The sequence below is a fragment of the Aphis gossypii genome, chromosome 1, assembly GCF_020184175.1.
Source record: "Aphis gossypii isolate Hap1 chromosome 1, ASM2018417v2, whole genome shotgun sequence".
Lineage (NCBI taxonomy): Eukaryota > Metazoa > Arthropoda > Insecta > Hemiptera > Aphididae > Aphis > Aphis gossypii.
The window spans coordinates 24,886,125-24,902,069 of NC_065530.1; the positions used below are offsets into that span (position 1 = coordinate 24,886,125).

The following is a 15,945-nucleotide window of genomic DNA, read 5'->3' on the forward strand; positions in this document are numbered from 1 at the left end:
ATGGACATGGAAACTTAAAAACTCAACAATTCAGAATTTGGATAAATTCATTGTTAAAACGGAGAGGATATGCTTGGTGAATTACAGACTACAGTAGGTATAGTACCTACATTATAATATGTACACATGGTAACAACTAACAACACGCGAATTATACAATTCGAGTCCAAAGCTTGAAGTGTATACAGGTATATATTATGTATTCTTAAATCAAATATAATAATACTTACTACCTACTTGATGAAAAAAAAACTACAAAAATATTGAATATAATGCAAAAATGTGATTTTATTTTATTACATCAATAAACGCTGCCAAATGGTAATAATAATTCAACATATTATACAAAATATTATTATAAAAGTTTAAAACACTGACAGTAAAATATTGAGTATTGTTGTAAGTTGTAATTATTCTAAAACGAAGGTCTAGGATTAAAAACCGTATACTTCGTAATTCGTAAATATTAGACACCATCGCATGTACAGGAAAATTTTAAAGATTTAACATTTATTCCACCTTGAGTCCAGATTTCGAAAAAGTTGTCGTGTTAGAAATTAGAATGTTTATGCACATAATAGGTTTGTTCCAACACGGAATTTGGGATTAGTTGCCAACTGATCTATGATTTATTTACAGCGCATTCGCTAATGTGGACTGATCATGGATTTTGACCACTGTTGGAATACATTTCTGACTGTCCGCAATTGCAACATAGATAATAGATAAAAGATAAATATATGATAACAGTGTCTCGGACTCCCAGTCCGGTCAAAATCCGTGGATCGTTGTTTTGACCAGGCCCGTAGCCAGACCAAATTTTCAGGTGGGGCAAGTTAACTTTTTTGAGGGGGCATTATATATAAAAACAATATCTTTCTTATATTTTCAATATTTTTAGAGGGGGAAACGACTGGGTTTAGGGGGGCAACGCCCCCTCTCGCCCCCGTGGCTACGGGTCTGGTTTTGACTGTCGATAACCAGTCATAAAAATGGTCTAATAATGTGTTGGAACAACTGTCTGATAGTTTGAGTTTGAATTTCAGGCGAGTTGGAACGGAAAAATTTTACTGCGCATGTTTCCGACAGCTCTATGATAGTTTGACCGCGTGTTGGAACAAACCTATTATTTTGGATTACGAAGAACCTATTGGTTTTTAGTTTTTAACCAAGGTCCAAGATGTTTAATTTAGATGCAGTCATGCAGACGTAAGTAATAAATAAATCCTCAAACATGTGATAATACGATCGCTTGCAGTGTTGCCTCTGTTGCCAGTCTCATTACTTTTCTGCCTAACCTCGTATACCTAGAACTCTATTATTAATTAATGTAATAGTACAATATTAGTGAGATGAGTGAGAATAGTGTTTTTCGAATTTAGTCGTCAAAAAAAAGAACTGTGATAAAGTTGAAACTTTGACCATATTCTTTCAATCCTATACGGTTTTAAGTGGCGTATTTGAATTCTACTTTCTAGAAGGTGAGAGGAGTGTACATTTTTTTTTTTTTATTGTATTATTTATATTGAATTTTGAATTTGTATCATTAATATTCTTTTCATTTAGAAAATTTAAAATGTTCATGTTCAATAAATGTTTTTATGTATCTTATGGCTCACAGAGTTAATAATTACTTCAAAGTAGACTTCTAGACGTATTATTTTGCATAAAAACAAATTATTTTTGGTCTCATGTTATTTTCGTGCGACTTGTGTATCGTTTAAATCAGCATTAAGTTTTTATTATGTTTATGTGACTGGTATCTGGAAATATTATCCGTTAAAAATAAACTAATACGAATATATATTATTAATACGAATATAATATTATTGATTATGAATACTTTATACCGAATAAGTATTATTAATAATCAAGGATAGTACTAATAATATTAATAAATGTACAATTTATTATTCAGTTGAATGTCATTTACACTCAACAGCAATAATGTGAAGAAACCCTTCCTTCCACCACCACTATCAAAAAATGTTCAGTTCGGAATTTAATTCTATAATCTACTTATCCAAATACCTTAACGTTTTTAATCCATACCACATAAAATATAAAATTTAATTCACTTTTTGATTGTCTAACTTAACACTGTATTTGATATCCCCAATGGTCGTAGCTAACATGTTCGCATTTAATAATAGGTAATTGAATTATATGATATTTTATTATAGTACTTTCCTGCATGATAAACTAAACAGGTAAACCTAATGCCATTATTGCCATTTATGTGATATAAGACCCGGAGACCGTGGTGTAGTCATCGCGCCGTTCTTTATAATATATCATATTATCTGTTCGTTACACTTACTGCCCAATTAAAAGAAGCATGATTTTTGTGCAAAATTTCATCACAATATATAGAAAAAATTTCATCATACATGTTACTTGATTATGATACTAACCACGTTAGAGTGCCATCGATGGAAATTCTTTAAAAAAATAACATTTATTTGAAAAATTTGTCGAATAATGTACCTATATAATATTGCATTTATTTTAATGTTAAAATTTAGATTGATTAATAAATTATTTAGAACATAATTTAGTTGATAATGAACATAGTTCTGATGAAGATACTGATATCAAAGATATCAATTAAAATACAATTATAAACCTGAAGTATTTATAAACAGATAAAAAAATAAAACAAACAAATTCCGACTAAAAACCGACTATGATATTATTTATGTATTAATTGATATTTAAAAAGAAAAGTTCGACCCGATACTCATTGCCGTTTAGCAATGATATTAAATTTATGAATTTATATTTTATAAATATCATATTAAATATCAACATTTATATTTTATTTTATTTTATTTATTTATTTAATATATTGATATCAATATTTATTATATAAAAATAATTTTTATATCGTGTAATAAAAAGTTTAAATTTAAAATAAAAATATTACGAGTTACGAGTTTACGACATTGTGATGTACATTTATATCGCACCCGTTATAGAATTAAATAAAAAGCTTTCGAGTATGGGGCGAGGGGAACTAAAGGTACTGTTGCCCTATACCCTTAAACACACCATTGTGGAATTCGCGCAATCGCACTGCAAAATTGTTATTGAAATAACCGAGTGCAATGCGATTTATTTGTCATTTGGTCTTATATTGTATAGATAGTTGTTTGTGTATTGTGTATAATATAAATATTTATTTCGAAACCGTGCCAATATAAAAAGTGCCGATTCCGGGTTCGGTTGGGCTATCAGGGCGGGCGTGTGGGTGTCTCCTGTAAGTCGGACAGCTGCGTGGCGAATGAATAACGATGTATAGTTTTCTGCGTCTACACATTTTAGACCCATTTTAACATTCACTACAAATAACAGTTTTGTTGTAGGACATAGATGAGTTTGGTTTGATTCCGGAAACTGTTTAAAGATTTCGTCGAAAACAAACGACGTGCACGCAGTGCACCGTAAATTTCACTTCGTTCGGAATACTAAATGATAATTAATTATATAAAATACAAGTATTTACGCGGCTATAATGGTAATATAAAATATTATTAAAATCATTCTTTTTTCCCGCATTGTTATTATAGTATCTTATTATTGAGAAAATTCGAAAATTTAAATTTTCTATATTTTTAACGAAATACGTATTTTAGTACCATCAACAATTCGATTTTCGAAACATTAAGTAAAAGACACAATTTATTATAAAATTCGATAAAATCGATTAACGTTACAATGAATAAAACGTGTGCATGTAAACAATAGGAGTCTAAGAGGATTTTCAATTTAAAAGTAAATTTTCATATATTATACACAATTCAAGTTTTGCATAAGTATCGTTCTAACTCGATTGATTAAAGTGATTACATAAAAAATATCCTTCCTTGAGTTTCAATAAATTGTTTTGGACTGCCATATAATATGCGAATAATGATGAATCCACAACACGCGATCCTCTCAATCATAAATTCATACTTACGTGAGTTTTAGTACATAGGTACATACAAAATAATAAGTAGGTATTATCGTTAATCAAATTGACAAATAACAATTAATTAAAATAATAGGGTTAACTGAACGCGATGACCTTGTGGTATTGTCGCGTTTGAAAATAAATGATATAACGAACTTTGTATATAGAAATATGTATAAGTGAGAATTTTTAATTGTTTATTGTGGTTTTGATACGGTAAATTCAAGTATTATGACGTTGAATGAAAATTAATATTTTGGCTAGCACAAAGTCGCCTCTACCGTGTTTTGGACGGTAAACGAGTATGTAATACAATTATTATGTTGAATGTATACTATGTACATAAACAACAAAAACAATATTGGGAATAATTCTATGTTGCAGCCCGCAGGTCAACAGTTCAAACAATTTTTCGAACTATATAGATTTTTTAAATAAATAACGTTTGCATTTCGTTTTTTCATGATATATATTGATATGGCGCATCAATTATTTTAAAAGTTTTATCAAACACTTGAGTGGGAACCGAGTTGAATACTACAATAAAATTAAAAGGAGCTTTTACAAAAATAATTTAGGTATCAATCATGCATCATAATATTACTGAACACCATTCGAATGTTTGATATAGATCATAATATTATTATGTCACATTTCATTTCGAACCTTTCCTTCGCGTATAGCTATATTATAGGTATATAAGTATACAATATACATAATATAATAATAAATATTTAATAATATACAGTGTGATTCATCAAGCAACAATCTTACCTTATTTTACATTGTTAATGCAATTATTCAAAATCTTATATTTTAAATTTAAGTCATCAAACTTGATGTACCTGCTTACTAGGATAACGGATACTAGCCCGGGCGTGGCTTATACATAACATTAAAATATAACTTTACCAATTTAATTTGTTTATAGACATGTTCTTATTGGTTATTGTTTAAAGAATTTTTATACTTAAAATTTCTTATGATGGATTAATTCAATTTACCCAGTGGCGTGTTTACAGGGTAGACTTACCCAATTTTTATTTGACTGCTTGATTTTTTTTGATCAAAAGTAAAAATTTTATTATTAGTATTTATTATTGCATATTTTTATCATGATACCATTGATACTATAGGAACTGAAAACAATATAAAAAGGTACTGCGCACACAACTATCTACAAAAAATAGAAGAATATCGTTTACTCTATAAATTTATATTATTTAGATTCTGAACGAAGTGATGAATGTATTTATTTTACAGTAATGTGTGTTTTTTTGTGTCTGTACAGCGCATAACTTATCGAAATAATACTTCAATTTCAAACTTCGAGGGATGGTTTCCGATGGCAAAGTGAATATCCTTAGTGCAATTATAGAGGTCTAAACTAAAAATTTTCTAGTAGTTTTCAAAAAAATATGACGGAAAATTAAATCGACAAAATTGATTTTTTTATATAGTTGTAACTCAAAAAATAATCACAGTAAATATTTGTAATTTTTACCAAATATTTATATTAGTGTTATCTATATACAGTTAAATTTTCAAAATATTTTGGCTTTTTTTGAGTTATTTATAGACAATTGAAATTTTCGATTTATCTAAGTATTTTTTTTTTTTTTTGAAGCGTTGATAAATAAATTTTGGGTCACCAAAAAAACTTGAAAATTTAATACAAGGTTTTTTATAAGTTATTCTTATTGTTATTATTAATTAATCAAAAATCATTAGTCACAATTTTTTTTATCATTGTTTAAAGTTCAAATGTTTACGAAATTTGTCAAAATTGTAAAAACATGCGAGTAATTTTGTAGTTAAAAGTTCATAAAAATGTTTGTATTTATTATATCTAAAATAAAAAAGTAGGTCAGCGCATTTCGGTGGTGGATGTTTGTCTATCGTCCCTTCGGTCCTCGGACACGATAGTGTAATTTTACTGTAGATATTCGATTTGAATGCAATATGATTGCATTCGATAAAAAACGATTCTAAGCGGAGGAGGGGATCTCTTTTATTTAATTTTATTCGTTTCTATGGTAATAAACAAAGCCGTAATTATTTTATATTACCTACATAATCGTGAAGTTTTACATTTTTTCTTCTTTAACCGCTTTTATTTTGAGTATCATTTCGAAAATCGAAAAATGACCTCTTTGAGTACCAGCTCAAGAACATTACCTTTCAGAAAATATGCTACACTTGTACTTTTGAGCAAGTTTAGATGGAGAAAAAGTGTTTACAGAATAAAAAAGAAATAAACATCATTGTAAAACCAATACATTCCTCGCTCCGCTCAGAATCTAAAATGCAATACTTATTTATCCATAAGTTTTCCTTCACATGGCTATAGAGAAAACTTGAACCCTCATTACAGGAAAAATGTTATGAGTGTTTGAATTTTAAATTTTTACGAAATTGCGTAACCATAACGATTTATCCTCAAACGAGTAACGACTCATTATATTTTGTTATTATTCAAAAAGTTTAAGTCCTAATAGTTACTATATACTACAGAACAAAATGGGCCTATCCAATTATGTTGTGCTGGACACGCCACTAAATTTACCTACTATAATTCTAGAATTAGAGGTTTATGGTCTTTATAAATTTCAACCTATCCTTGTTTTATGCAATTAAATGTTTTCATAAATACATAATAATTAATTTTACATGATATATTATATATTATATGTGTATAATATTTATATGCCTTATAAACTTAGAACATAACGTTTAATAACACGAAAACCATTCATTCAAGTTTTGATTTAAACACATCAAAATTAAAAAAAAAATAGCTCCTGAAAGAATGGTTCTCATTTGACAAATACAATTTTTATATATTTCATAGAACAAACTTTAAAATTTAAATGGTACGAACATTTTTTTTCGAAGTACAGTTATTAAATATATTTAAAACTTCAAAAAATCTGATTTTGAGGAGAGTATGCTTAGTGAATCTTGTTGTTAACTATAAATAAAATGTCCTTTCTTAGTAAATGTGCGTTTTCAGCGAAAAGCATTTCAGTTATATAGTGGTTACCGGAACTATAATACGCATAAGACACGCGATTCTCGAAACGTTTTACATATAACGCAGCTAAATAGCCTATTATTATAACGGGGTTGCATGAAAACCAACTTGAACATTAGCAATGACGAACTAATCCAACTACAAGACATGATAATCGTGAAACTGGGTATTGTAGTTGGCAAAGTCTGAAGATGTAAAATTAGTTACAATAATATGAGAAATAGTCTAACGGTCGATACGTCATGTCTTGTATATTATAGGATAATTTATTTAACGTAAGATAGCTAGTTATAATTTTATGATAATTTAGTTTTACTTTTTTTTTTAAGACAACACGTATTTTTAATTTCTTATTCCAAAGCAAGAATGTTTTAGAGTATTTTAATTTAAAAAAATTAAATTTTCGGCGACAGTATTTAAAGTATTTGTACCTATATGATTAGTGTAGTAACTAGTAAAGTACTTTTTTGCGGGATACCTCTATAATATTACACTATTTCACTCATTTAAATTTGAAGTCAGTGATTCCCAAATTATTTTATCTTATGCCCTCTTTGTAGGTTTTCAAAAATCTTGCACCCCCTCCTTTAATATATTGTAATAAAAAAATAATTAAATAAATAAAATTTTACTTCGCAATGACTGCAGTGCTTGCATGCTTGCGCCTCCCCAGCAATGTATATACTCTCTCCAGATTAGAAAACACTGCTTTAAATACTTATTACTCAAGGCAAACAAATCAAAAAATTATGGTTATTAAAAATATTAACTTATATCAGTTATCATAACTCATAAATTATAAACTACACACATTAAATTAAATTTGTATTCATCAAAATGTTCTAAAAAAATTCTATTTTGGAATAAAGAAATGATAACAATAAAAATAGTAAAATTTAGTTTATTTTAGAAAAAAATTTTTTTTAATGACTTAAAATTATGAAAAAAAAATTTAAAAAATACTTATATAATAAATAAATTAGTAAATAGCGATCACATCAACTTACATAGACGTATGAAGAGTGGTACATAAATTAAAAACATTTTTTTAAATGAACTCGTTGTGGATTTTTCTCTATAATGCCGGCAGAAGTATTTAGAAGTTGGTATATTAAAAACCATATATTTTATATATTATAATACTATTAAATAATATGTATATTAGGTATGTTCTTGTACGCGTTATAATATATTATATAGTGGTAGGTATATATCGAAAAACTTTAATGAATTCAAACTAATATTCCAACTCAAGTGCATAATTTTATTAAATATTCTTTTCGATCAGACTTTGGAAAAATTGTTGAGCACTTGGACGAAGAAAAACAACGTTCTTGAATCGTGTCGGGGGATTATATTGTTGTAGTTGTTTGTATTCCCGCAGTAGAACGAATATCTGCGACGTATATTATAATATGTGTTTTGAAAAATATTACGTTCTAAATTGGATTTGTCAACAAAGCGTAAAATATTTGGAAAAAATAAAAAAAGTAGCAGCCATGACATTTCGTTTTAATATATAATATATTTAAATATAGCGTACACGACAATGTCCAAGTAAGTAAACAATATGAACGGTAGAACCGTATAATCGCATAGTTTCCTTTGTAAGTTACTGCAGCCAAGGACTGACCAATGAAAGGAAATCTCGACATTGGAATTGGCTGAAACTTTTGCGGAGACTAGATCCCCCAAAAGTTGAATTTCAAGTTTTAACCTTAGCATAGGCTGCAATAGTGATACAAATAATAGAATATACAAAAAAAAAAAAAATACGTATTTCATAAGAAATATGCCCACGCTGACGACCATTTCCGCTCCGAATCGTTTTTTTTTTTTATTAAACGAACAATGATGATCGGCCTGCAATGAATTCAAATTTAACCATCTATAAATATTGCAGTTGGGTATATCAGCCAACGACGAGATGCACTATCCAAAACTGTCGTACGGAACGGTTATTTGTGTGTTTTCCCGCTTTTCATGTTATGTGTGCGAGTGACCGTGCTGCTTTTCACACTGCACTGCACGAATCGAATAACAGTGATAACAATATACCGACCTGGCGGGGTGGCGACTATCTGCATAGCTCTTTATAATATATTAATAAAAGTTAAGCTTGTAAAAAAAAAAAAAAAAAATAAAAAACATTGTTCTCAAATCGCAATCATATTGTAACAGTTCACAGAGCTGTGAGTACATATAGTTTACATTGTATATATAGGTACATACCTGCATACTCACGCGTTCGGTGCCCGCCAAAACGCTGAATAACCCATAAATTAAACTCGGCCGCCCCGTGTTCTCTATAATGTATACAATATATTATATATTATATTATACGCGTACACGGCCATACCTATACATACATAATAATATTATCTACGTACGCGTGTATAACCACGTGTAACCCAGTTACCATAAATTTTAACTTCATTATTTTTTTAACCGAACAAAACCACACTGGGAACGACTGCGTATACGATATATATATATATATATATATATTCTATATAGTCAGGTTAAAGTTCATTTGGACACGGTGTTCCCTCCCTTTTCCACCCACCGCATCGGACAACTGTATGTAGTATTACACACGTTACGTTCTTTTGTCCGCGAATGTATTTTACGGGCTATGTGTGTGTGTGGGTGTGTGGGTGTGTATATTGAGTACCTACCTAGGTATATAATGAATTCTTGCAATTTGTTTAAATTGAAAGCAGCGCATTTTCGTCGCTATCGCGCGCGACGATTACTATATTATTAAAACATACGTGTCACGTTGAATTCGTGTTTTAAACAATTAGGTTCATTGTTTAGGGCTCTATCCACACATTATTAATAATAATATGTTACACGACGTCAGCGTAATACATTGTATTGGTATCTTTTAAAAATAATTGTTTTAATGTATTTTTCGATTATTATTATTCTATCTGTATAGCATGTTTTTTGTTTCGCCATAATATTTTGTTAAAAACGCATACCCATTTAATATTTATTATCGTGATAATTCATAATAGTGACTTGTCACCACAAAACAATATTAGGTACAGAACTGGGGAACTCAATAACTAGAACATTTGAGTTTTTATAACATTATTATGCACGTTATCATTCATAATGGAAATAAAATGTAAAAATTAATTTAAAAAGAATTTTTTTTACACGTGATGCGATGAGTTGAGAAAAAGTAAAATCCAAATATATATGCGATAAAATTGGAAATATGGACTAAACATGACGTGGAATTACGCAATTCAAAATACACATTGATTCTATTAACAAGTGTTGTACATAGTCCAATAGAGGAATTTGGTCCTATGTGTATATGCATATACATAGCATTACAGCCTGTTTGAACCCAAAATAGGCCAATGAATATGAATCGATTAATTGCGAATCTAATAAACGGCGGTCACTGTATAATAATATTATTATTACATATTATTGTCATCAGATTGCACGAAAAGAAATATGTTGTCATGAGAAAAAAAAAATCATAAACTGGATAATTATTCCGTCTAATTTTACCAACTATACATTGTATAATATTATCCCTAGTCTCTACGTCTAATGGCTATAATGCATTACGAAAGTTATCGTTGCATTAAAATGATACACTAGTCACTACATATTTCAATTATATATTATATAATTAATATAATGATTATTATTTATTAGTTATTATAAACAGACTCGTATTTTATTTTTTCCCAATGATACATAGCTTTGTGCCTCGCGTAAGCTAAATTGAAATAATCGATATTTACCTATTTTCAAAATCGTAAAAGATATTCAATTCGTTTTGAATTCGATTATTGGTGTCCACATACCCGTATTATAGTATATATATTATTATACACATACGTATAATATGAGGCTCGTAATACAAGTACCGAAGTCCACGGGGGATTCGATGTGCCCGGGGAAATGTTTTTGTGATATTCCGTTCATAAATAACGGACGAAGATCAGTCAAATTTCTACGACCACTGCAGTAGCAAAAACCATAGGTACTAATGAAAAAACAATATTGCAGTCATATACGCAACAATAATAATAGAAACAATAACGAAAATGTATTGACGGTAAAATATATTACCGGCGAGGATTGAGGAGGCAAAGAAAAGTGTACCTATACCTACGACGTGTAGTGTGTACCCATTGAAACCGAATTGTTTTGCGTGGGAAGTGAACTACATGTAAACATAATATAAATTCAATTGAGATCGCACTAAAACCCAACCAAACTTATGTGGTTGACTTTAAATGGCATTTTCTGATGTTAAAAGTGAAAAATGTAAGAATAGAACGTAACGAAATGTACAGTTTGATACTGTAAATACACGAAAAAATTTATTAATTTTAACAAATGTTGTATCAGGTGTATAATATTATACTATATTATAATAACATAATATTAAGATAAAAGTCAAATTTTTAACGTTGATTAGTGATTATAGCGATTAACTGATTAAAGTTTAGTTCAGATATTTTCCATAAATATATAAATCGGATAAAATACTCTTTAGAGCAGCGGTTCCCAACCCATGGGCCACGAACCGTGTAATATTAAATATATGATATATATTTTATGCTTACGAATTCGTATATGGGTGTGCTATTAGTGGGCCTCAAAGATTTTTTCTACAAAATCGGTGGTCCGCAAAACTAAAATGGTTTGGAACCGCTGCTTTAGATATTGCAGCAGGATATTATTCTAAAACGTAATCAATATTTTATAAAATATAAAAAAGCCGCGGTGTGATAGAATGTAATATTTTTACTTCCGCATAACGCCCACTAGTTTTCACGGTTTTATAATCGTGCCGTTTTACGAATTAAAGTTCGGAAAAATGGCCGAAAAGTTTCGGGGTAAATAAACGGAGTTTGAGTTGGCGGTAAAACGAATGATGTTTGAACCATGCCCCTTGTATTGTTATAATGTATAACGATGTCATAATAGCATGATCAATAGTAATAATAATAATAAATATATAAAATAAATATAAAAATATAAAAATATATAAATATAAAACATAATCAATTATGACAGTATTTAAAAAAATAATCGTCCGGTTTGTTCGATCACACAGGTGTCGGCACGTACGGTTCGACGACGCCGCCGCCGCCGCATGTTCAAGACGGTGCGCGCCCAACACGGCGCCGGCAATCTGGTGGCCGAGCTCGAGTACACGATATTGCCGCAGACGGACGACCGTTCACCGTCCGCGTCGAGCGGCGAGGACGAACCGCCAACGTGTAGCGCTGCGGCGACCGCGGGTCACCGGACCCATCTGCACCATCACCACCATCACCATCAACAGCAACAGCAGCAGCAGCAAAAGCAACAGCACCAGTACCAGTACAGGTACCACCAGCACGGCAGCAGAGACGCGTCGCAGCAACCTCAGTCGCACCACCATCATCACCACCACCGCAGGTCGTCGTCGTCGTCGTCGTTATCTTCGGCGACGGCCGACGACGGTGGCGGCGGCGGTGGTGCGGGCACGCGGCGCACCGTTGTCGTCATCATAGCGATGCTGGTGCTCGGGTGCGGCGTCGTGGCGGCCGCCGTGCTGGTGCCCATACTGTTGGCCGCCCGACTCGTCACCGTGCCCGCCTCGGCCCGGTTGCAGACGTTCGCCGTGGCCGCGTCCGGCGTCATCCATTCGGCGCGCGGCGACTACGTGCAACTGCTGCCGGTCAAGCACGCGCCGCCCGGCACGGTCATCAATTTCGGACCTCCGCCGCCTCCGCCGCCGCCGCCGTCCACGGGCCACCGGCGCAAGAGACGATCGGTCAAGGCGGTCAGACCGCGCCGGAGTCGGCCGGTCACCGACGTCAGACACCGGAAACCGGTCCGGACCGACGACCGTTTCCGGTCGTTGGACTTCCGGATTCGTCAATAGCGACGTCAAAAAGTAAGCGCGGTTATTACATTATATTATTTATCATAATATGTATATATTTTGTACGTTCCGAAAGTTTTCCGGATATCTCACACACTCCCACAGACATATTTTGTGCGTTATGTTGTATGTATACAACGCGATTTCCGTTTTTCAAAAAAAAAAGTCCGTTGCTCCTCTTCGATAACGGAGCCGTAACCGTTTTCCTCAACTGCAGATTATTTTTCTTGAAAAAAAAAAAAAAAACATCAAAATAAGCTCTATTACAGAAATACATTGTCATCAATGTCGTCCTCTTATATACATTTAAATAATATGTATTTATAATTTTTCGGCCAAGCATAGTTGTCTATATATTTGTGTATAAATAGGTAAACATCGAATGTGGGTTGAATTTGAATTAAAATTAAAAATCAGCGTAACATAATATAGTGAAATGTTAGTTTTATATTTGATAATATTATGATGATAATAATGTTTTTAATGTTTAAAAATGTATTATAATATTTGGATAAAAATACACACGATTCTAGTTCAAAAATTTTTTTATGAAAATGGAAAGTACATACCTTTTTCGGCGAGGAAAAAACTCCTGCTTGATTACGGTACATCTCTTCGTCCGTTTATATGTTTCTTATTTCCGGTTATAGATAAATTTCATTATATGGTCAAGGTGTTGTAGATCGTATTTGAAGTTTTTATATTCTTAATTCTTGCCTACGTGAAAAATATTACACGATTTCGTGAATTAAAAAAAAAATAAGTTTTATATTTAGACATTTTTTATACGATAGCACATCAGTATATGAGCTAATAATAACTAGGAATACTAATTCACATTCAAATTAGGTGAATTTTGATTTTTGGTTTTATTTTGTCATCATCGTCTGATGTATCTACCTAGTCCAGTTTTTCATTTTTCTTACATTATACTAGTACGACTTTCACATAATATTTTCATTTTTCGATGCACATTTAATAGTCTAAAATAGGACAATCAAATCTCAGGTAATGTCACGCAATGGAATTTTTCAAAGATTTGTGGTCACTGTAAATATTTCTAACATATTTAATTTTCTAGTTTTTTCTTTTATAAATTTACTACACATATTAATACATATTATATTATAATCTTAAATTGTTTATAAGTTATGACTGAAGTATGAAAAGTTATGCTTAAATTTGAAAACTAAAAATTATGTCAAGATCCACGAATTTATCTCTATATGACTATATATTATTATAATATAACAATGGAATATTGATAAGTAAATTAATATTTTATGTTGAGACAAATATTTTGAAACACATATTGCCTCAGGTTTCCAGCATTAATTATAATAATTAAGTAAACCCGTTTTAGTCTATAGTATATAACTGAATGAACATAATTATATAAATTGGCCTTATGCATATTAAGATATATTATGTTAATTTGGGTTTATTGCTCATATAAAAATATACGGAACCGTGAATCAGTGAACCATTTAATAAATGATCCAATTTAATCTACTTTAAGTTTTCAAAATAATTCAAATTTTCAAAGTCCGTACTAACCTATAACATCTTCACATCAATTTCTTTAGAATTGCAAATATTTTCAATCAGAATTTACAAAAAAAGTAATAACTCGAATTATCGTCAAATATTTCTAATTAAGTGAAACTATATCAGTAAAAGTGATGTAAAATACAATTTATTTTTGTGTTAATTTATTCCTAAGCAATTTGTAAATTATTTGTACATAATATTATGTAATATATGGTTTGGAATTTGCAGAATATAATATAGTAAATAACAAATGAATCCGATTTTTGAATACTTTAAACATGAATTTATCAATTTAATGGTTTTTATTACTAAAAAAATATAATTATGGCCATAAAATATTGTAGTATCATATACCTACCTACGTATAATATACATTATACATATTACATATTACTATCTTATAATATTTGAAAATGTTTTAGATTTAGATTTTTAAGTGGATTTAAAACGTATGTGGTTATTTTATTTTTTTTTGCAAATTGTAGGTATATTCTTTTTAAAATAAATAGGTACCTATTTAGTGGATTATCTCACATAATTAAATTAAATTCATAATTTCAACTGTTATATGACGTAATCTAATTAGTCCATGACTCATACCATTAATCATGGGATTTGAAATACTCAATTACATCGGAAATAATGTTTATTTTTAAACATATTGAAAATATTTATGTGCCAAAGTATATTTTTTTAAACATTAATAAAAAAGGTATTCTGTTTTCACATTTTTTTATAATTTGTTCAGAAACACAAACATTATTATTCTTAAGGGATTTCATATGTTTCTTTTTAGATTTGGTTTGGGCCAAAAAAGCTATTGGTTTTACAATCGGTCAACACTTTTTTTTTGGGTAGTAAAAAAGCTTAAAAAGTTTTATGCAGCACCTCTACAGATTGGAAATTGAACATAGATTGTGTTCAAAAGTGGAGAACTTCCCAGTAGTTTTTACAAAAATCGCTAAAATGTTAAAAACGTCGTTTTAACCAACGTCTTGATCAGACATGCTCGAAAGTCAGAACAGTTTTTGTACGCAATGATATATTTATTGTTGTTCTGAAATCAAAAAGAAAAAATACTAAATAAAGTTTATCTATATTCCAATTGGACCGTTGTATAAAATTAGTGATAAATAAAATTTAAATTTAAATTTTTTCATTGAAGTCAATTGAATGAGACCAACAAAAGTATTTTTGTTTTATCAAAATGTTTTTTTTTTTTTTTTTTTTTTTTTTTTTTTTTTAAAGAAGATACAAATTAATGAAGACACGCATATTTAGTTTTTAGTTTATTAAATTTACGAAGGAGCTTAATTTATTTAAAGCGTATCACATTGAGGACTGAGGAGCCTGCTTGTCGTAATCGCTTTTAATTATAGTCGAGATTGTGGATCATCCATTATTAATTTTTCCTCATCACAACATTTAATCTAGTTAAAGTATTAGAATATAAATGTATAATATTTGCATTGGAAAGTATTTAAATTCAAT

General features: G+C 30.2%; 1 protein-coding gene across 2 annotated transcripts in view; it reads left to right on the forward strand.

Moving 5' to 3' along the window:
• Positions 1-15,945, forward strand: part of LOC126550855 (AT-rich binding protein-like) — a 62,889-nt gene that overhangs the window by 9,709 nt on the left and 37,235 nt on the right. For both annotated transcript variants that reach the window (XM_050203332.1, XM_050203339.1), the window contains one exon: positions 12,088-12,915. In XM_050203332.1, the coding sequence (XP_050059289.1) occupies positions 12,127-12,903 (777 nt within the window). In that variant the 5' untranslated portion in view covers positions 12,088-12,126 and the 3' untranslated portion in view covers positions 12,904-12,915. Of the gene's footprint in view, positions 1-12,087; positions 12,916-15,945 lie in introns of those variants that run through there.